The sequence below is a fragment of the Lepus europaeus genome, chromosome 21 (genome assembly GCF_033115175.1).
Source record: "Lepus europaeus isolate LE1 chromosome 21, mLepTim1.pri, whole genome shotgun sequence".
Lineage (NCBI taxonomy): Eukaryota > Metazoa > Chordata > Mammalia > Lagomorpha > Leporidae > Lepus > Lepus europaeus.
Window position 1 is genome coordinate 11,917,034 of NC_084847.1, and position 21,708 is coordinate 11,938,741.

The 21,708-nt window shown below is 42.0% G+C and overlaps 1 protein-coding gene across 2 annotated transcripts in view; it reads right to left on the reverse strand.

Moving 5' to 3' along the window:
- Nucleotides 1-21,708, reverse strand: part of PARN (poly(A)-specific ribonuclease) — a 166,655-nt gene that overhangs the window by 88,131 nt on the left and 56,816 nt on the right. For both annotated transcript variants that reach the window (XM_062179668.1, XM_062179669.1), the window contains exons 19-21: nt 20,280-20,335; nt 18,279-18,365; nt 14,337-14,411 (exon numbers count right to left, since the gene is read on the reverse strand). In XM_062179668.1, coding sequence (XP_062035652.1) covers nt 14,337-14,411; nt 18,279-18,365; nt 20,280-20,335 — 218 coding nt within the window. The remainder of the gene's footprint in view (nt 1-14,336; nt 14,412-18,278; nt 18,366-20,279; nt 20,336-21,708) is intronic.

Consider the following 21,708-nt stretch of genomic DNA (forward strand, 5'->3'; position numbering starts at 1 on the left):
CAGAAGAGGAGCAGCTGGGACCAGAACCAGCGCCCACATGGGACGCTGGCGCCGCAGGCACAGGACCAACCCACCGCACCACGGCACCGGCCCTGAAAGCCATCATTTTAAAAACCTTGCAAAACACTTTCTTATTTTCTGTGACTTAAAAAAAACAAACAAAAAACCTGAACATATTTATGAGGTATACAGCCATAGCCATATACGATAAATTAATAAGGAAGATGAGGTTAACACTCCATCTGAAAACACAATTAACAAGACTATGGCTCTGTGGTAGGGATTGAGGAGTAGCAGGGTACGCTGCTTTTTGAGATACCTGCAGCCCATGCTGGAGCACTGGATCCACTAAATGCACGTGGGAAGAAAGCAGATGTGGCCTCTGGCTTTGGCTTGCTCCAGCCCCAGATGTTGCGGGCATTTGGGGAATGAGCCAGCCAATGGACGATCTCTCTGTCTCTCCCTCTTTCTCTGTCACTTTGCCTTCTAAATAAGTCAATCTTAAAAAAAAAAAAAAGAAAAAGAGAATGTGACCCAATCACGCTCTAAAGGCATAAAACTTATTTTGGGGATTAATAGACAATTGTTAAAACTAGTGATGTCCTATAGCTCCTCTTTTTTCCTTTTGGCAATATAATATGCTAATGTGTTCATCTCTCTAAATTATTTATTATCTACATAATAAAGGATCTCTGAGGAAAATCCCTGAGTTTCAAAGTTTTATTTTAATCTGCCAGTATTATGTCGATGTTCCTTTTCCCAATACTGAGCAGCTTGTTCCTGGTCTCTGGTACAACCTGAAAACAATCTCTCAGTTCCCCACACTGCTCTAACTCACACGCAGAAGAAGAAAGGCACTGCCATTAGCTGTCCAGTGCAGCGTAACGCTGTGTGACTCAACAGTCAGCTCACACTTGCTTTTCACAACCGCAGTACTGCGCTTCATCACGTGGGATACAGAAGAAAGGTGAAGCCCTGGTTCAAAATCCTGGGCAGCCGCTGCCACCACCACACCACCACTACCACACCAGCACACCACATCACCACACATCAACATCACCACCACCACACCACTGCCACCACCACACCACTGCCACCGCCACCACCACCACCATCACCACCACCACCACACCACCACCACCACCACCACCACACCACCACCACCACCACAACCACACCACCACCACCACCACACCACCACCACCACCATTACCTGTAAGTCTCTCAATATGCCCATGGTCTAGCATTTGCTGGCATCTTTGCTAAACATAATGAAGTGACATTCACCCTGCTACTAAAGTGATGTTTGGATCTTTACAGGATAAACAAACATATCTTTACTAAGAAAATACAGGTTTTAAAAATACTCATCTATGGTAATATCACCAATAAACAAGCACAAGTCAAAAATGTTTAATATTCACCTTTTCTGAATAGATTTAAACCAAAAATTTAAAGCAAAATTCATAGAAACTAATAAATTTCATGAACAGAACAAAGATGCTATAAAATAACTAGCCAACCAAAAGAAGAGGCTGCTTTGCTAGCCAAACTGAACATTTTAAAAGCAAGATATTCCCTTCGCTGGGCTCCTTTGCTTACCAATAAAGAATACTTTTAAAGTCTTAAATTTAGGTACTGTATTACACAAGTGTGTTAATATACCTATGGAATAATCAGAAAATAGAGAAAAACCCTATGATATAAAACCCATTTGTAATTTCATTATTCCTAGATACTTATGGGTAATTTTTTAGTAACACAACAATGGTTGGAATTAGTCATTTATATAGCAAAATCCTCCAAAGGCAACATATTTCAAATTTGCTAAAATCAGATTTATTCCACTTTCTAAAACAGCAAGGCTGTGAATAGTAGAAGGCATGTAACAAAGTCAACATCCCAAGCCAAGCACAGCTCACTCACAGGCAACCAGTCCGTTGTCTCTAATGACAAAAATAACAGCAACAAAATGCACAAGAGCCTCACGATGAGAATCAGATGGCAACGACATGTGGTTGAGTCCTCACGCTCAGCTTCTCACTTCTGAGACAACTGGGCAGATTCACCTCGCTGCTGCACACTTCCTGTCATGACCAGCATCTACAACCATCTGCCAAGAGTTAACCATGACCGGTACCACAACAGCACACTGCTACTGCTTTCTAAAGCGTTCTGCATAATCTTAAAAAAGCATGCATGATAAAACCAGCAAGAACAACAAAACATCAAAACACACAACTATGTTCAGAGATACACAAAATTATCAGAGTGAATTGAGAGATACATTGAATTCCTGGTCATTAAGACTATGTTTAAATAAAGAGGTCAGCGGAATGACCAGAAACATCAGCTCCCAGTACTTTTTGAGTGATCCTAAGGAAAGGATTCTAAAGAAGAATAAATAAAAGCTTATTTAGAAACTTGGGCCAAGAGTACTAAAATCTTTTAAATTAAGAGTCCAGTAAGGAATAGGTTAAATAAATGATACACTCACAATAAAACATTATTCAACTAAACATACACCAATAATGTAGAGTCTATTTATAGATATGAAGCACTGAGTGAAAAGAACCTTAATATGTGCTTCATAAATATAAACAAATATTTATCAACTAAAAATAATATGAAAGTGTAAGCTATTATAGGTGATATATATATATATATATATATATATATATATATCTAACACCATATATAAAGTACTTAAACAATTCGTGGAAAGGGGCTGGCATCGCTGTGCAGTGCGTTAGTTTACCACTCGTGATGCCAGCGTCCCATATCGAAGTGGTAATTCGAGTCCTGGCTCCAATCCAGTTAACTAATAATATGCTTGGAAACGCAGAGGAGTACCTGAGTTAATGGGCCCTTATCACCCATGAATGAGACCTGGATGGAACTCCTGGATCATGGCTTCGGCCTACCCAGCCCTGGTGGTTGTGGCCTTTTTGGGAGTGAAACAGCAGATGAAAGATCCTTCTGTCTCTCTTCCTATCTTTTATGTTACTCTGCCTTTCAAATGAATTATTTTTTTAAATGTATACATTCTAATAAAAATTCAAGGAAAACAGAATTAAAAGATAAGTTTATTTTGGTGCCAAAATTTTCTGAAATCCATGCAGTTTTTTTGTAATATGGATTTTCCAAAAAATAATTGAAGCCCCGTTTGTACACATGGTTTCAATTTTTTTTTTTTTTTTTTTTTTTTGACAGGCAGAGTAGACAGTGAGAAAGAGAGACAGGGAGAAAGGTCTTCCTTTACCGTTGGTTTACCCTCCAATGGCCACTGCGGCTGGTGTGCTGTGGCCAGCGCACCATGCTGATCCGAAGCCAGGAGTCAGGTGCTTCCCCTGGTCTCCCATGTGGGTGCAGGGCCCAAGGATTTGGGCCATCTTCCACTGCACTCCCTGGCCACAGCAGAGAGCTGGCCTGGAGGAGGAGCAACCGGGACAGAATCTGGCGCCCTGACCGGGACTAGAACCCGGGGTGCCGGCGCCGCAGGCGGAGGATTAGCCTACTGAGCCGTGGCACCAGCCAAATTTTTTTGCACTAAAATAATTACTATCCATTAAATCCATTTTTCAAGAACTTTGTAAAGCCCTCTTGCACATAATTGAAAGGTTAATCTCAAATATTACCTGCAACTATCTTTGTGAATACAAGAGATGAGCACTAGACCATTTTTTTCTTCATTTTTCTATACAGTTCTAAAGTTTTCTATGAATAAAAACATCACTTTAGGAGCCAGCGCCGCAGCTCACTTGGTTAATCCTCCGCCTGTGGCGCCAGCATCCCATATGGGCGCTGGGTTCTAATTACAGTTGCTCCTCTTCCAGTCCAACTCTCTGCTGTGGCCTGGGAAGGCAGTGGAGGATGGCCCAAGTGTTTGGGTCCCTGCACCTGCATGGGAGACCAGGAGGAGGCACCTGGCTCCTGGCTTCTCGGCGCAGCGCTGGCTGTGGCGGCCATTTGTGGGGTGAACCAACAGAAGGAAGACCTTTCTCTCTGTCTCTCTCTCTCTCTCTCACTGTCTAACTCTATCTGTCAAATAAAAAAAATCGCTTTAATAGTAAAGGGAAATTAGCTGTTTTTATCATCTGCAGATTCACTCCTCAATTGGCTGTAACGGCCAGGACTGTGACAGGCCAAAGCCAGGAGCCAGGAACTACATCTGGGTCTCCCATGTGGGTGGTAGGGGCCCAAGCACTCACACCATCTTCTGCTGATTTTCCAGGTGCATTAGCAAGGAGCCGGATTGGAAGTGGTGCAGCAGAGAATTGAACTGGAGCCCATATGGGACGCCAGAGCTGCACGCAGTGTGGCTTAATCCGCTATGCTACGATGCGAGCCCTGTTTCTGAATTTAAGATCCTCACAGACTCGGTGATTTTACTTCTTCAGAATTTAAAATAATCAGAGGTACAGAAAAAGAACACAGTACAAAGATGCTGATTAAAGTGTTATTGAAAAAACAGTGAAAATAAGGATCTAAATTAAACATCCAAAAAAGACACAGCTAAATAAGTTATGTCTATCTGTATAATGAAATATGAGTATTAAAGAAAAACTCTTCTAGACAAATGTGTAATTGCATGGGTAATGCTCAAGACATTCTGTTGACTTAAAAAGCTGATTGAAAAGTACACTTAAAGCCAGAGCCCAATTAGCATTAAAAATGCTATGAAAATACGCATCCAGACACAGTGAAAAACTGAAAGGAAATACTAAACAAAATATTTCCAGTATTTATGTCTAGGCTGTGGGACTATAGCTGAATTGTTTTCTTTCATTTCTTTTCACATACTTTTCACTTTCTCAACAATGAGCTTGATTTAGTTTCAAAATTGGGGGCAGGAGAGCAAAACAAAAGCAATCCTTTATAAGGGTCATTGCGATTAAATCTGAAGGCTTCAGTGTAGATCTGATACCACCGCAGAAAGCTAACAGGCTAAGATGCAGACAACACAGGACCGGAAACACAGTCAAGTGCTAGTGGTCTGGGTAAGAAACAATGCAACAGAACGCAAGAACCTGGTCTCAAGGCACAAGCAGCACATTTCTCCCTGCGGAGTTCCGAGGCCGGACACAAGGCCTCTTCAGCACTGCCTAATTACATCAAGCACTTGCGAATCCTTCCCTGGCCGTCAGGAAGCTTTTCCCTATCCTCTCATTTCAGTTAATGCCCTGAAGAATGCTAATGAAGGACAGTCCAAGTCACTGTCACACTCTCAAATCTGCCTGGTACAGATTTCATAGCAGCAAATACGTAAGACGGCAAATTCTTAAGATTAGACACATTAGGGGAACAGGGAAACAAGAAGGTTCTTAATAAACATTATTAAAAGTTTCCACAGTGCTCTTGATGGATTAAGTGATTTAGAGGGGGAAACACAGTCACTTGCTCTTACAGGTCATCGAAGCAGGAGACAGCTACACAAAACAGACATTCACATTTCTTACTAACCATGCATTTCCTGCAGAAAACTAAAGACCTCTATAAGCTGTTTCTGTGAAAACCCTGCCTATGGAGAAGAAACACATTGTTTCCAGATCCAGGACTTAGGACCTACAAATTATGTATCATTTAAGCCCATAAAGTAAGTTATCAGCCTTCTCCCTATAATCAGGCTTAGTTAATAGAAATCTTATTTTAGAAAGTCATTCTACAGTGTGACTTACTTATCCACTCTGCATTTACAATCCAAGGTAGTGAGTATAAACCATTTCTATACAGCTTAAGATTAGGAAAATTAACACACAGGAAAACAGTTTTGGGGGGTTTCTTGAATATTCTGTGCCTTGTCTCTTAGACAAGAATAAATATACAATAACAAAGTAGCCAGCTACAAAAGATACTATGAATGAAAGCAAAGACACCAAATATTTAGCATGGATATGGTCTATTTATATATGTGTGTATCTGAAAGAAATCAATTTGTCACTTTTAATTGGATAAAGGAGATGGATTACATTTTATGTGTGTGTGTATGGGTGTATATATATATATACACATATAAAGGTAGTTTACACTGCTTATAACATGACAGGATGACAAAGATCAAAAAACAGATGATGTATGGGCAACAATTAAAAAGCACACAGGGGGCCGGTGCCGCAGCTCAATAGGCTAATCCTCTGCCTGCGGTGTCGGCACACCAGGTTCTAGTCCCGGTCGGGGCGCCAGATTCTGTCCCGGTTGCCCCTCTTCCAGGCCAGCTCTCTGCTATGGCCCGGGAGTGCAGTGGAGGATGGCCCAAGTCCTTGGGCCCTGCACCCGCATGGGAGACCAGGAGAAGCACCTGGCTCCTGGCTTCAGATCAGCATGGTGCGCCGGCCACAGCGCGCTGGCCGCAGCGGCCATTGGAGGGTGAATCAATGGTAAAGGAAGACCTTTCTCCCTGTCTCTCTCTCTCTCACTGTCCACTCTGCCTGTCAAAAACAAAACAAAACAAAACAAAAAACACACAGGTAATGGGGTGGTTAAGACGAATGCTCACACCCCATATTAGAGGGCTTGGGTTTGGGTCCTGGCTCCACTTACAATTCCAGTTTCCTGCTAATGTACACACTGGGAGATAAGCAGGTGATGGCTCCTCCCTGGAAGGCTCCAATTGGGTTCTGGCTTTCTAGCTTTGGTCTGGCTCATCACCAATTATTGCAAGAATTTTATTTTATTTTTTCTGACAGACAGAGTTAGACAGTGAGAGAGAGACAGAGAGAAAGGTCTTCCTTCTGTTGGTTCACTCCCCAGATGGCCACAACGGCTGGAGCTTGTTGTTATCTGTGGGAAGATCTTTTTTAAAAATTCTTGCAGGTATTCAACAGAGAGTTAAGATGTCACTAAGGATGCTTTCATGGATCCCTTATCAGAATGCCTGCTTTTGCTGCTTCTGATTCCAGCTTCCTGTTAATGCAGACCTTGGGAGGCAGCAAATGATGGCCCAAGAATTTGGGCCTCAACTACCCACAGGGGAGACCTGGATGGAATTCCTGGTTCCTCACTTTGACCTGGCCCAGAACTGGTGGTTCTAGGTTTTTGGGAGTAAACTAGCAGATGGATTATCTCAATCCCAATCTCTGCCTTTCAAATAGATAAATCTGAAAAGAAGGACAGATGTATGGACGGAAGGAAAGAGGGAAGGAAGGAAATCTCAAATAAAAAAAGGAAAAATAAAAGTAAAGAATAGAAATACAGAACAAAAAATACAACACACTCCCCAACTCATTATGGTTCTACTAAAAAATTTTTGGCCTTACTACAGTATGTAAGTATAGCACTATAGCCATTCTGTTTTTCAGTTTCTGTACAGTATTCAGTAAATGACACAAGATATTCATAACCCCAGTGTCAGCTGAGGAGCACCTGCATATGAGACAAAACGTTCACTGATGGGCTTAACAGCAGAATGAGGATAACAGAGAGAGGACTCAGCTTGGAGACTGACAGAAATGGTCTAACCTGAAGAACAGAGGAAGAGCAGACAGAAAACAACCAACAGGACATCAGGAATTACTGGAACAACATCTCTCCTCCTCTCTCTGTAACTCTGCCTTTCAAACAAATAAAAAATAAATCTTTAGAAAAATAAATGGCTAAGAAGAAGGGACTAAATGGACCTACATGGTTGTAAAGTCTCTATATTCTACGTGAAGTTGTACAATACAAACTCTAAGCAGACTGTGGAAGATTATGGGAAGAAAATGAAATTCTTAAAGCAGTCACTTAAAAAAAATACAGAGACAAAAATAGAGAGCCAATGGAGAAATTAAAGTAGGATTTTTCAATAATTTAATCCTAAAGAAGGCCAAAAATGAGTAAATCAATGAACAAAACACGGGAGGGAGCAAATGAGAAACAAGTTTAAAAGGACAGGTCTAATCCTATCAATAATGACATTAAGTTGGGCCAAGTACTCCAATCAAAAGACCAATCAGAACGGTTTAAAAAGCAAGATCTAACTGTATGATGTCTACAAGAGACTTATGATAGGTCAAGAGCAAATGAAATGACAAGGATATGTCAGAAACATAAAATACCTAAGGATGAAATGGTTATATCAGTATCAAATAGGTAATCTTAAAACTAATAGTATTATAAAAGCTAAACAAAGATAATCCACGGCAAGAAAAGGATCACTTCATTAGAAGGACAAAGCAGTCATAATGTGTGCATGCCTAACTGCACAGCCTCAAAAGCACATGACAGTGAGAAGCAATTTCACAATCACAGGAGATCTTAGTATCCCATCCCCCAAACTGACAGAACCACTCAATTAAAAAAAAAAAATCAGTAAAGCGGCGTGCATTTGGCCTAATAGTTAAGACTCCTGCAATGCCATAGCAGCTCTGGCTCCAGCTCTGGCTCCTGATACCAATTTGCTGCCACTGCAGACCCTGGGATGCAGCAGCAGTTGGCTCAGGTTGGGTCCCTGGTACCCCCATGGGAAACCCAGACTGAGTTCCTGGTCCCTAGCTCCATCCCAGGCTCAGCCTTAGCTGCTGCAGGCTTTTGCAGCAGATGGGAATTCTTCCTCTCTATCCCTCAAATAAATTAAAAAAAATTTTTTTGAATAACCAAATATATAAAATACACTAACTGATAGAGGCCAAACCATACACCGAAGAATTCACATACTTTCCAGGTACTCACAGCTACGTTTGGCAAGAAAGTATTTATGCCTGTCTACAAAGTAAGTTTCAGTAAATATGAGGACTGGAATCATTGTGAGTAATCATAACAGAAAATTATAAATTAGTAACAGTACGAATTCTAGGAAGACCTTAAACATTTGGAAATAAAACAATACATTTCTAAATAATCCAGGGTCAAGGGAGAAATTAAAAAAGCTTTTCTAACTTGATAATGAAAACATACATATAAACTGAGGAAAACTGCTAAAGTAGCACTTAGAGGTCAAGTGGTAGCTTTCTTTTTCTTTCTTTCTTTTATTTATTTGAAAGGCAGAGTTACAGACAGAGAGAGGGAAAGAGAGAGAGGTCTGAGGTCTTCCATCTGCTGGTTCACTTCCCAGATGGCTGCAATGGCTGGAGCTGAGATGATCCAAAGCCAGAAGCCAGAACTTTTTTCTGGATCTCCCACAGGGGTGCAGGGGCCTAACAACTTGGGCCATCTTCTACTGCTTTCCCAGGCCACAGGACAGAGCTGGATTAGAAGTGCAGCAGTCCGGTCTGGAACCAGCGCCCATACGGAATGTTGGCACTGCAGGCAGCAGCTTTAACCACTTTGCCACAGCACCAGCCCCAAGTGGTAGCTTTCTGTACTTGTTTTAGACAAGAAAAGAAGTCAAAGCCAACGACCAGGAGACAGTCTGAGCTACGTGCACACCAACAGCTGAGCATGAGGCCTGTGTACTCACAGAGGAGAAAAGGTCCAGCCAAAAGTGAAAGCGGGCAGATTTGTCAGCTGCTTGCATGCGGAACATTCTCCCAACCCAGTTGGCAAACGGCGAAAGCTTACTGGCTCAAAGTGCTTAAGCATAACCCCTGACGGATCATAAGCTAACCACCAGACCCATACTGACCTCTGGAAAATCTCCGGAAGTCAGCATTAAATCTTTTTAGCATAATTTAAAGAAAAATCAATCACGTAAAGTTCTACCTCAAGAAAACAAAAAATATAAGAGCAAAAGAACTCAATGCAAGTAAGAGGAATGAAATTAAAAATAAAAAACCCACAAAATAAGAGCACACAATATAGAAAATAAACTAAGCCAAAAAGAGCTGGTTCTTCACCAAGATCACCAAAATTGTGATCCTTGCTAGAGCAATCAAGGAAAACTGAGCAGAAATTACCAGTAACCCCACGACAAGCAGTTACCACGACAGATTCTGCAAACACTGAAAGATAAGGAATGCACACAAAATTATAAGCGACCTGTTAAGCAAATTCAGTGCTGAATCATCACTGGAGACAGCTGTATCCAAAACTCTAACATTTTGCTCAGCACCATCAAAAGCATGGCTTTTAACCATCTGATTTACTATAAGCCACACTCATATTCTGCACTTGGTGGGGCCAAGCGTCCTCCTCTATCCCAACAACCCATCCTGAGCAGGCCCTAAGGCAACACAGTAGGCACCCCACAAGCACCTGATATGGCCTGGAAACAGCTCTTGGGTTTCCACCTCTTCTAAAGTACCTGCATCAATCTCTACTTCTAAAAATTTCTTGTAGCATTCCTGGTGTGCTCCAACTTCCAGTCTCCAAAATAAACAACAAAAAAATATTTTTCCCAAGTCATTTCTATAAAAATTATAGAAGAGAATATCCTACAATGGGTCTAAAAACACTCAGGACAATGTCTACAAATTGAGAGTATGACTAGAAAGTTCTACTGCATCTGAAACACTGTTGAACTCTTCCCACATTTAACAAGACTATATTAGAATAAAATCTGAACTACGAGTGAGCCCTTCAGATGTGACCATTAACAGTGATCTCGTCACTACTTTGAGAAAAATTCTCAAATGGTGAGGACAGTGATCTTCTCCAAGGCTTGAGTCACTCTGATGGCATGCTGCCCACTGGAGAGCCAGAGTGGGCAGAATCCTTGACATCCGGCCTGGGTGGGCTGTCACTCATCTGAATACCCCAACATGATGGACTGTCATGTTCATAGCAGTAGCAAAGGAAAAGTTGCAGGAGTCAAACCAAACGACCTTTGGTGGAAGTGCTTTAGTAATCAGTATAACGAGGTTTCCTATAAAAAGAGAACTTTGATATTCAAGATGTTGAAAATGGCTTTTAAAAATCTGGATTAGATTTCATATTACCAAAAGAAAGACAGGTGTCAGATAAAAAGCAAGTCCTTAAATGTAAATCAGAAAAGGTTTGTAACAGAGCCAAAGAAACCATTATGAACTTCTATATAAATAGGCGTTTAATGATTTTTTTTTTCAATGTTACATTATTGATCTAACAGGCTCTCTGCTTCCGCTGAAATGAATAAGTAATTTGTTTAAGATAACATTAATAGGATTTGCAGCACATTAGATACCCTGGGTCCCTCTCATCATTAGAATTACCACTATAAAAAATAGTTCACGTTGGCTTTCAATGAAACATCTGAATAATTTTAGAAATGACAGCAAGAGACCAGAGATGTTAAATATAACCATCCCATGCAAAGAGGCTTCTGAAAGCCATAATACCATCACTTAATTCAATAAATACTGAGTATTTACTTACTAATGTCAGACACTGCATCTTTTAGCACCGAAAACACAATAGTAAACAAGAGTGGTGGTCCCTGCTCTCAAAGAGTTTACAGTCTATTTGTGAAAACAATGAAACAGGTGCAATGGGTGCTACATAAGCATCAGAAACAGGGTCAATTCCCTACAAAAGGACAGGAAACAGCTGGAGAAACTGGTGTGTAAGCTGAGATGAGGCAAAAAAGGGCACATCCGGGTTCTGGAGCGGGGATGGCGGAGCAAAGAGCTCACGGCAAAGGAGACTGGGCAAGTCACAGCATGTTCAAACTGTCAGGCGTTTTGTCAAGAGCTGGTCATGAAAGGAAAGAGGTTATCTTGGAAAATTAAACTTTAATTGCAAAGACAATCCGCTTCTTAATCTAGGAGGACAAAGGAGAAATGTCATGATTTCATGCTGGCTTATTCCTCATACTGGGAATTCAAAGTCACACTCAGGCATCAGCGTGTGCCAGCCAGAGAGGACGCAGTGGTGAACAGGATGGACCTAGTGCTACCCTCAGGGAGGCCATATAAACAGTCAAGCCAGCGCCGTGGCTTAACAGGCTAATCCTCCACCTTGCGGCGCTGGCACACCGGGTTCTAGTCCCAGTTGGGGCGCTGGATTCTATCCCGGTTGCCCCTCTTCTAGGCCAGCTCTCTGCTATGGCCCGGGAAGGCATTGGAGGATGGCCCAAGTGCTTGGGCCCTGCACCCGCATGGGAGACCAGGAGAAGCACCTGGCTCCTGGCTTTGGATCAGCGCGATGCGCCGGCCGCAGCGTGCCATTGGAGGGTGAACCAACGGCAAAAGGAAGACCTTTCTCTCTGTCTCTCTCTCTCACTATCTACTCTGCCTGTCAAAAACAAAACAAAACAACAACAACAACAAAAAAAAACAGTCAAATACGCAGAGAGCCCCTGGAGATACACACAGCTCTGAAATGCAGCTCCCTGCTTTCAGCTATCACTGAATAAAATATACAGCTTAAAATCTCTTTAAGGAACCACCTAATAATAAGGGAGCAGTCATCATTTGATATCAAATATGGTGTATCACGAACTCTGACATCACATATGCAAAATAAGCAATTATGCTTTTATTTTCAAATACATAGTACTAATTAATGGTGTACAGATTGCAAAGCACTTTTATTTTACATATTCTCCTTTACTGCTCACAACAAGGGATGCCAAGCAGATATATTGTCTACCATTTCTGTCAAGCACTGGTTGTGGAGAGCCAGGCTCTTTGCTGGAAACTTAACTCCCATGATCTCATTTCTTCCTCACAATAATCCTGCAAAGTAACTATTAGCATCTCCCTCATATACACAAGGAACTTGTGGCTTAGAGGGTTTACTGTCCAAAGACATGGTTGACAAGTGACAGAACTGAGGTTAATCTCATGTCAGTCTGATTTTAAAGCCATGCACTTCCTTCCATCCCACTGCATGACTTCAATGTCACCTGAGTGTGAGCTTCGAGGGAGCTGAAGAGTGGACACTGGGCCAGATGGTCTAGTTCAGTCTCACTGCAACCTCACTATGATCTAAACCTCAGGTCCCTGCCCCCACCTGACATTACCTTCAGCTCTCTAATAATCTGATTCCTCTGGGTTCTCTTAACCATCATTTTTTCTTTCAATTTAATGATTTATTACAGAGAGAGGGAGACACACACACACACGCAGAAAGAGAGAGAGAGAGAAATCTTCCATCTGCTAGTTCACTCCCCAGATGGCTGCAATGGCCAAAGCTGGACCAGGCTGAAGCCAGGAGCTTCCTCTGGGTCTCCCACATGGGTTCAGGGACCCATGTACTTAAGCCATCCTCCACTGCTTTTCCCAGGCCATGAGCAGGGAGTTGGACAGGAACTGGAGCAGCTGAGACTTGAACTAGCACTCACATGGGATTCAGGCATTGCAGGCAGTGGCCTGACCCTCTATGCCACAATTCTAGCCCCTGTTAACCTCTTCCTAAGGATTGTGGTGAAATGTATCACTGAGATACAGCTAAGCAAAAACTGAAATATTTAACAAGCAAATCACTCATATCCTGCACCCAACACTATTCCTGGCATTATGTGCTCCTTGGTGCATTTTACATTGAAATCCACTGGTAAATAACCACAGCAGGAACTCAACGCCACACCAAGCTTTATGTACATGGTTTCACGGAATCTTCACAACAACCCCACCAAGTCCATACCATCACCCTGGGTTTGCAGAGATAGGCAGGCGCACGTCTAGGTCACACGACAGGGGGTATAGTGGCGTGGCCCCAGAGCCCCAAGCGTTTAGCCTCTATGTCACAGACTGCATTTCTGGGATGGCCATATCATTAAATGATCTGAACTCGTACATTTGTACAAGTTTTCTAATATAATTACTTAACAGTTAGATTACCAGAACTCTTACAGACAGTGTATGGCACTTGGCTAAATACAGAAAAAATTAGATATCACTTAAAAAAAAAATCTCATACCTTTACATTATTATGCACCAGTGTGCTTGAAATCTATATATGCAGCTTAACAACACATATTTTACAACATTTTACCTAGTAACTTTTCATCTTAAGAAAACAGAACATTTAATGATAGTCAATATCCAAATTAGAGTCAACAAGAGACGTGGTTCCATTTGTTGAGAACTCTATTTTAAAGGTCAGTGAGGTATCATTTAGCTTGTTTGTAAAAGTATTTGATAAAAATTTAATGGTGCATGTAAACTGCAAATATTTACAGATCAATGGGAAAATCATAAGCATAAGCAGATTGAGGTCTCACTTCACAGTGTCCCTCCATACAGCCCCAACTGACCACGCCTAATTCTCAGAGTAAATCCGCAACTCATTTTAGAAAAAGCACAACAGGAGAGGAACAGAACGAAGCCGAGTGAAAAAATACACCATGCATATCTAATAAATCAAAAAAATTTGTCTTATTTTCTCATAGTCACATTATACTTACTACTTATTTCCTTTGGAGACCAGCTGAAAAAGAAACCAGGCAGCAAAGCTTGTGATTAGCTGATTGAACCCCTAGTTTGTAAACTGAGGGGGGCAGGAGGGTGGACAAGATCTCATTTTATTTAACACATAAAACAGATGTTCAAAACACTTACCAATTTGTACTTGCTCAGGCTGGCTGAGGGAAACAAATGCTGATGTGTCATCAATCCAGGATATCTGGATGTTACCTGAAATAGCGAATGAAAAGTCAAGTGAATGTCTGACCACATAAGGAGCTGTCAGACCTACATCTGACATACTGCAGTATAGGCTCTAATTTTCTTTTAAATTTTTATTAATTTATTTATTGTTTTGACAGGCAGAGTGGACAGTGAGAGAGACAGACAGAGAGAAAGGTCTTCCTTTCTCCATTGGTTCACCCCCCAACAGCCGCAGCGGCCAGTGAGCTGCAGCTGGCGCACCGCGCTGATCCGAAGCCAGGAGCCAGGTACTTCTCCTGGTCTCCCATGTGGGTGCAGGGCCCAAGCACTTGGGCCATCCTCCACTGCACTCCAGGGCCACAGCAGAGAGCTGGACAGGAAGAGGAGCGACCAGGACAGAATCCGGCACCCCGACCGGCACTAGAACCCGGGGCGCTGGTGCCGCAGGCAGAGGGTTAGCCTATTGAGCCACGGCGCCGGCCAGTATAGGCTCTAATTTAAAGAGAGATGAGGTGCTGTTTTAATAACTTTATCAAAATCTCTACACTGAGTTAGCTGACTTAAAACTTAAATCTATCACAGTAGTTATCTCAGTTAAAACTCCCAAAGACAAACAAGGTTAAAAAAAAGTTACTAGAAATTCATTGTTAAAAAATATCCTTCCATATCAGAACCTGGAGCATGTCAGAAATATGCCAGAGCTCGAGACTGTTTCTCCTATCAGAGTCACTACTGTGGTGGGCACGCTGCCTTGCTGAGATGGGGGCAGGCCCAAGTGGAGCACAGAAGCCCTGAACTGCATCCCCTTTGCCTCACCCTAAGCATCTCTCTGTTGGCTGGTCCCAACTTCTGTCCTTTATAATCAACCATGAAATGTGACATGCTTTCCCCAGTTCTATAAGCCATTCTAGCAAACTGTCAAACTTGAGGAGGGGGTCAGTGTTGGAAAACACCCTAGAACATCACACCTATTAGGATGGCTATTTTAAAATAAATAAAAAGGAAAATAACATGATAAAAAAAATTAGAGAGCACATAAGTTTAAAAACACAACTGTTTCTTTTTAGAGACACAAATTTTGAAATTTGAGTATGGGAAACATGAAAAGAAGTCCCAGTTGCTCCTCTTCCAGGCCAGCTCTCTGCTGTGGCCTGGGAAGGCAATGGAGGATGGCCCAAGTGCTTGGACCCTGTACCTGCATGGGAGACCAGGAGAAGCACCTGGCTCCTGGCTTCAGACCTGTGCAGTATGCTGGCCGTGGCGGCCATTTGGGGGGGTGAACCAATGGAAGGAAGACCTTTCTCTCTGTCTCTCTCTCTCACTATCTAACTCTGCCTGTCAAAAAAAAAAAAAAAAAAAAAAAAGAAAGAAAAAGAAAACAAGTCAATAAACGAAGCAAGTAAAAAGAAAAGCTTGATGTTGATGTCAAGTCCAGGCAGAGAGAGACACATGGCAGAACAGAGGACAGGAGAAACAAGAAGCCAGAGAGAAAACCATGACAGACAGAAGCAGGGAGGCAGGAGAGCAGGAGGCAGTACGCACACACAAACGGTGGCACACACAGGGACGGACACTCAAGGAAGGCTCAACACCCCCAGAAGGGAAGGGAGAATGGAGGAGTGGGGCATGGGAGGAAGTTGGAGAAAACCAAAGAGAAGAGCAGAGACCTCAGTATTTGGTGTCCCCTGTTCTCAGAAAAACAGAAAACTGGATATTACAAAATGGGTAAATATCATCAGAATTTAGCAATGAGGAAATGTCTTCATTCCTACTAAAATATTTGAAGGGCAGAAATTTTTCAAAATTGCCTTGTTATACCATCAAAGGAACAAAAAGTCCTTCGCTTCCAGTTGCACATTACAGCCACATTTGCACTTTTCCAATTACAAAAACTCACTGACTACTGCTTGTTACCTCTTCACCCCTGCGTGTGAGCTGCTTTTTAGGTAAATAATAATACCTAACTTCCACTGCGTAGTTGCTATATGCCACATGTTCTTCGAAATTCCTTCCATGGATCAGCCCATTTAATCCTCATGACATGTCAGCAAAATAGGTCTTATTATCTCTGGTAAGGGAGCAAAGATAAGAGGGTCCCTACCCAAGGTTATAGAGCTAATTAAAAAAAAAAAAAACCTAAAAAAACCCTACTCAGAACACTTTGCCTAATTTAGCTAAATGAAGTTTGACTACACTGGGATAAGAACTTATTAAGATGAAAAACAAAAACAAAAGCTTCCAAAAGAAATGAGCCTTGAAATTCAACTGCATTTCTCTGTTTTTAAATTAAAAGGCAAGACTAGAATTTCAGAAGACATCTACACTATCTGCAAAGATTAGAAAAATGCTCCAGAAATCTACCTGCTTTCAATACTTTTCTGAAAATTAAGTGTGTCAAGTCTTTATATGTTTATTTTAGAAAACACCAAGATTGGGGCCGATATTCCGATGTAACAGGTTAATCAACCATCTGCAGTGCCGGCAGCCCATATGGGCACCAGTTAGAGTCCTGGCTGCTCTACTTCTGATACAGCTCCCTGCTAATGTGCCTGGGAAAGCAGCCGCAGATGGGCTCCTGCACCCACATGGGAGATCTGGATGAAGCTCCTGGCTCCTGGCTTCAGCCTGGCCCAGCCTTAGCTGTTGCAGCTACCTGGGGAATCAACCAGAAGAAAGAAGATTTCTCTTTCTCTCTCTGTCTCTCTCTGTAACTCTGACTCACAAATAAATAAATAAATAAATCTTAAAGAAAAATAAAACACCAAAACGCACACAGGAAGGAAGGAACCGAGCCCTGATTAAAATGCTCAGTGCTAACAGCATGATGGTGCCTGTCACACAGGGTCTCTACTCTGTATCTTCTTTTTTCTCCAGTGTCAAAACAAAATCTCCCATCTTTTAAGAAAACCCTTCAAATGTTTTCTACATGGCTAAGCAGAGTTCTCTGAGGAGACACATACATGTTTACTAAACATTACTACCGGACAAGAAGCTTTGTGCTACCTTCACTGTATCCAAGAATTTCCAGAGAACACCTTAAACACTTCATTTGTTAAAATAAAGAGGCACAGCTGCAGGCCTACAATCAGCAGCGCCTCTATAACCCCAACCAGAGACTGCTCGATGGCAAGAAAGAACTGCCCTGCCTCATCCCTATCAGACCTCAGCCTGCTGCAACAGCTGTGTTTGCTGCTTTAATTAAATCTGAAGCAGAGATGGCCTGCTCTCAGGAAATAAACACTCTCTGAACTTCATCCTAAAATGAGTTATTCTCAGCCGAGGCTAGTTTCCCTGATCAGAAGTAAGGACAGTCATAGTAACGATGTCTTGTTTCACATGGATTAATAGCACTCTGTGGTGAAGTGCTATTAAAAGTTCCTTAGATTGGGGCTGGTGTTGCAGTGTAGTGGGTAAGGCCGTTGCCTGCAGTGCCAGCGTTCTAGATGGGCGCCAGTTTGAGTCCTGGCTGCTCCATTTCCCATCTAGCTCTCTGCTATGGCCTGGGAAAGAAGCAGAAGATGGCCCAAGTCCTTGGGCCCCCAAACCCACGCGAGAGACACAAAAGACGCTTCTGCTTCTGGCTTCACATTGGCACAACACCAGCCACTGCACCCATTTGGGGAATAAAACAGTGGATGAAAGACTTCTCTCTCTGGCTCTGTCTTTCTATAACTCTGCCTTTCAAATAAATAAATAAATCTTAAAAAAAAAAGTTTCTTAGATCATAGTAGCACAAAAACATCAGTACACTACAAAAAAATTTCACAAGGGAAATTAAAACCTCGTGTATTAAAAACTCTTTTGTGTGCAAGCAGAAGCTATTAGCCTTTGGCCACTTACAACAAGAGAAGTGCAAAACCTTGAAAAGCACATGTGCACTTGTGATTTACTTACCGAAGGCACTGAAGAGCTGGTAAAGGTCGCTGGTTTTCCATTCTTTGGGGAATGTCACGTGGAGAACATGATCACGTTTAGGCTGCACTACAAGACACAGTTTGATGAAAGGTTGATCATTGAAAAGTGATCAAGCAAGTAAGTCAGTCATCCTTTTACAAAACTGAGCCCAAGCTAGCTTGGGGGAGCTGTCAGAAGTACCTCAGGATTACCAAACAAGTCCTAGAAGTACTTTTAAGAATGGTAGGATTCTGCCATTGTAACGTTGTCCTCAGGCTCTGATACTTTATGGAACCCACAACAGTGTGAACCTGAGCTATTTCAGGCAGCAACAGCTTTGTTTCTCATGAAGTTCCTGTACACATTATTAAAGGGGAAAAAAAAAGTTGCTCTGTTCAGGAAGTTTCACTAAACATTTTTCTTTCTTTCTCTCTCTTTTTTTAAAGTTTTTTTTTTATTTGAAAGACAGAATGAGAGAGAGCAAGACAGGGATCTCCCATCTGCTGGTTCTCTCCCCAAATACCTGCAACAGCCAGCGCTGGGCCAGACTGAAGTCAGCAACTAGGAACTCCAACCCCATTTCCTGCCTGGGTAGCTAGAGTCCAAGTGCAACCCATCTGTTGCCTCACAGGTGCATCAGCAGCAAGCTGAACAAGAAGTGGAGGTCCAGTATGGGATGCCAGCGTCTCACGCTGTGGCTATGCATACACTTTGACTCTAGCTTTTCAATCTAGCTGTCTACACATTTATTTATTTATGAATAAGATAACATACTATTCAAACTAAATAGACTGTTTGTAAGCAGAGGCAGCCTGAATCACCATCCTGTGTTCTAATCCCAGACCCACAACTTAAGTATTGAACTCTAAGTGAGACAGCCAAACACCCAAACCACTCTCAGCTAACACTCGATATCACTGGGAATGGTGATATGTGGCTTACAGGGTTGCTGTGAGAAAGACTAAAATCTAAGTCTAACATGGAGTATAAAGAGCAGTTTGTTCTCAAACTATCATTTCAATGATTATTATCAATAAGCATAATTCCAGACCAGTGCTACAGCATAGCAGCTAAGGCAGCATCCCATATGGGTGCTGGTTTGAGTCCCAGCTGCTCTACTTCCAATCCAATTCCCTGTTAACGTGCCTGGGGAAGCAGAAGATGGCCCAAGTGCTGCAGCCCCTGCACCCATGTAGGAGACTGGGATGAAGCTCCTGGCATAAACCTGACCTAGCCCTCAACTGTTGCGGCCATTTGGGGAATGAACCAGTGGAAGGAAGATCTGTTTCTCCTTCTCTCTCTGACTCCCCCTTTCAAATAAATAAGTACTCTTCAAAAAAAAAAAAAAGTATAATTCGCCTATTACTACCTGCTGGTGACAGATATGACTGCAAATAAAACAAGGATAGAAAAAGAGCAACTGAACGGAAGAGTGAAAAAGAAGCAATCTCCTCTGAAAAAGGTTGCCTTCCAAGGCTTTTTAAGAAAAGAGAAAGAAACAGAGAGAGAAAGAAAGAGAAAGAGAAACAGAGAGAGAGAGAAAGAGAAACAGAGAGAGAGAAAGAAAGAGAAACAGAGAGAGAGAGAGAAAGGAAGGAAGGAAGGAAGGTAGGAAGGAAGGAAGGAAATAAAGAAAATCAGCCCACTAAGCATGAATATATACATACTCAACTAACTGGAAAATAGAAATTTAAACACATTGCTGACATGACTAGCATGTCTTAATACCTACTATAAACACTGACAGGAAATTATAAATTAGAGTTCTGAATGAAAATGAAAATAACAAAAAGTTACATTTTTAAAACTCCACTTTGTGCATAAACCAGAACATATAAAGGCCCAAGGAACATTAACTTAAGCACAGCATGCATATCCACCACAAAATCATTGCCCATCTTTAAATGAAAAAGGCTCCTTTTCAGTAATACTTGTCCTGTTATCCCTTTCAAATCATACACTTAAATGTGTACATGCATGAGAAAATAAAAATTTACTTACAGTCCGGTCCTTCCAAGTTTAGATAAGGAATATCCATGACCCTCATAAGAAATAACCTATGAAAAGAAGAGAAAAACAAGCCACGCATGGACTGATTTCTTTAAAAATAAAAACCGATATAGGCTTCAATTAAATTTTTTAGTAGGAGCTCCTTGATTTTATTGCTCTTTCTAAAATAATTTTAATTAATTAATTTCATTTTATGTGAAAGGTAGACAGGCCTACAGACAGAAAGTGATCGTCCACCCACTGGTTGACTCCCAGATACCTACCCTCAGCTGGAGTTGGACCGGGCCCAGCCAGGAGCCTGGAACTCAATCTGTCTTTTACATAGGTGGCAGAGGCCCAGCTGTTTGAATCATCATCTGCTACCTTCCGGGTTGAATCAGAAGCAGAGCCAGGACTCAAATTCAGGCCCTTGGAGATAGGATGCAGGCATCCCAAACGGCTTGTTAATCACTGCACCAAACTCCACCCCTAGAGTAACTAAAACTCTTTTTTTTTTTTTGACAGGCAGAGTGGACAGTAAGAGAGAGAGAGACAGAGAGAAAGGTCTTCCTTTTGCCGTTGGTTCACCCTCCAATGGCCGCTGCGGCCAGCGCATCGCGCTGATCCGAAGCCAGGAGCCAGGTGCTTCTCCTGGTCTCCCATGCAGATGCAGGGCCCAAGGACTTGGGGCATCCTCCACTGCACTCCCGGGCCATAGCAGAGAGCTGGCCTGGAAGAGGGGCAACTGGGACAGAATCTGGCGCCCCAACCGGGACTAGAACCCAGTGTGCCGGCGCCACAGGCAGAGGATTAGCCTATTGAGCTGCGGCGCCGGCCCACTAAAACTCTTTAAGATTCACTTCTGAGATTTTCCTGTTGGGCTAACTAAATATTTGTCATAAAGAGACGGAAAAAAAAAAAAAAAAGGACAGAGGTATTCACCACACCTACAACTGTTCCTGGCACTTAGCTGCTCACTAAACATTACCTAAATGAATGAAATTAGCAATTAAAGAGCTGAGGGAAAATCTTGTACAGAGCTGCTTTGCTGGGTAGTCCAAGGAAACAGAGGAAATCATCTTCCTGACTCATGAGCAAGTGTTCCTACAAATTATAAAGAGAGCCTTATGATGGGTGCTTCTGAGCTGAGAATGACAGCTTAGGTTCTGTTTTTAAATGAAATTCAAAGGAACTAGATAAACGCTAATCAGCTGAGGTGAATGGCACAGTCTGAAATAAGTGACTATCTCAAAAGTCCACATAACTATAGTTAGTTAAAACATACACATTCAAAGCACAAAGTAAAACAATCCTTGGTAAAGAAAACTATCACACTAACATAAACCATAGCAGTCATTTTATGCAGATCTTCCAAAATGAATACAAAGGCACTTAAAAATCGGTACTTGCAAATTACAACTCTCTATAATATCATTCAATT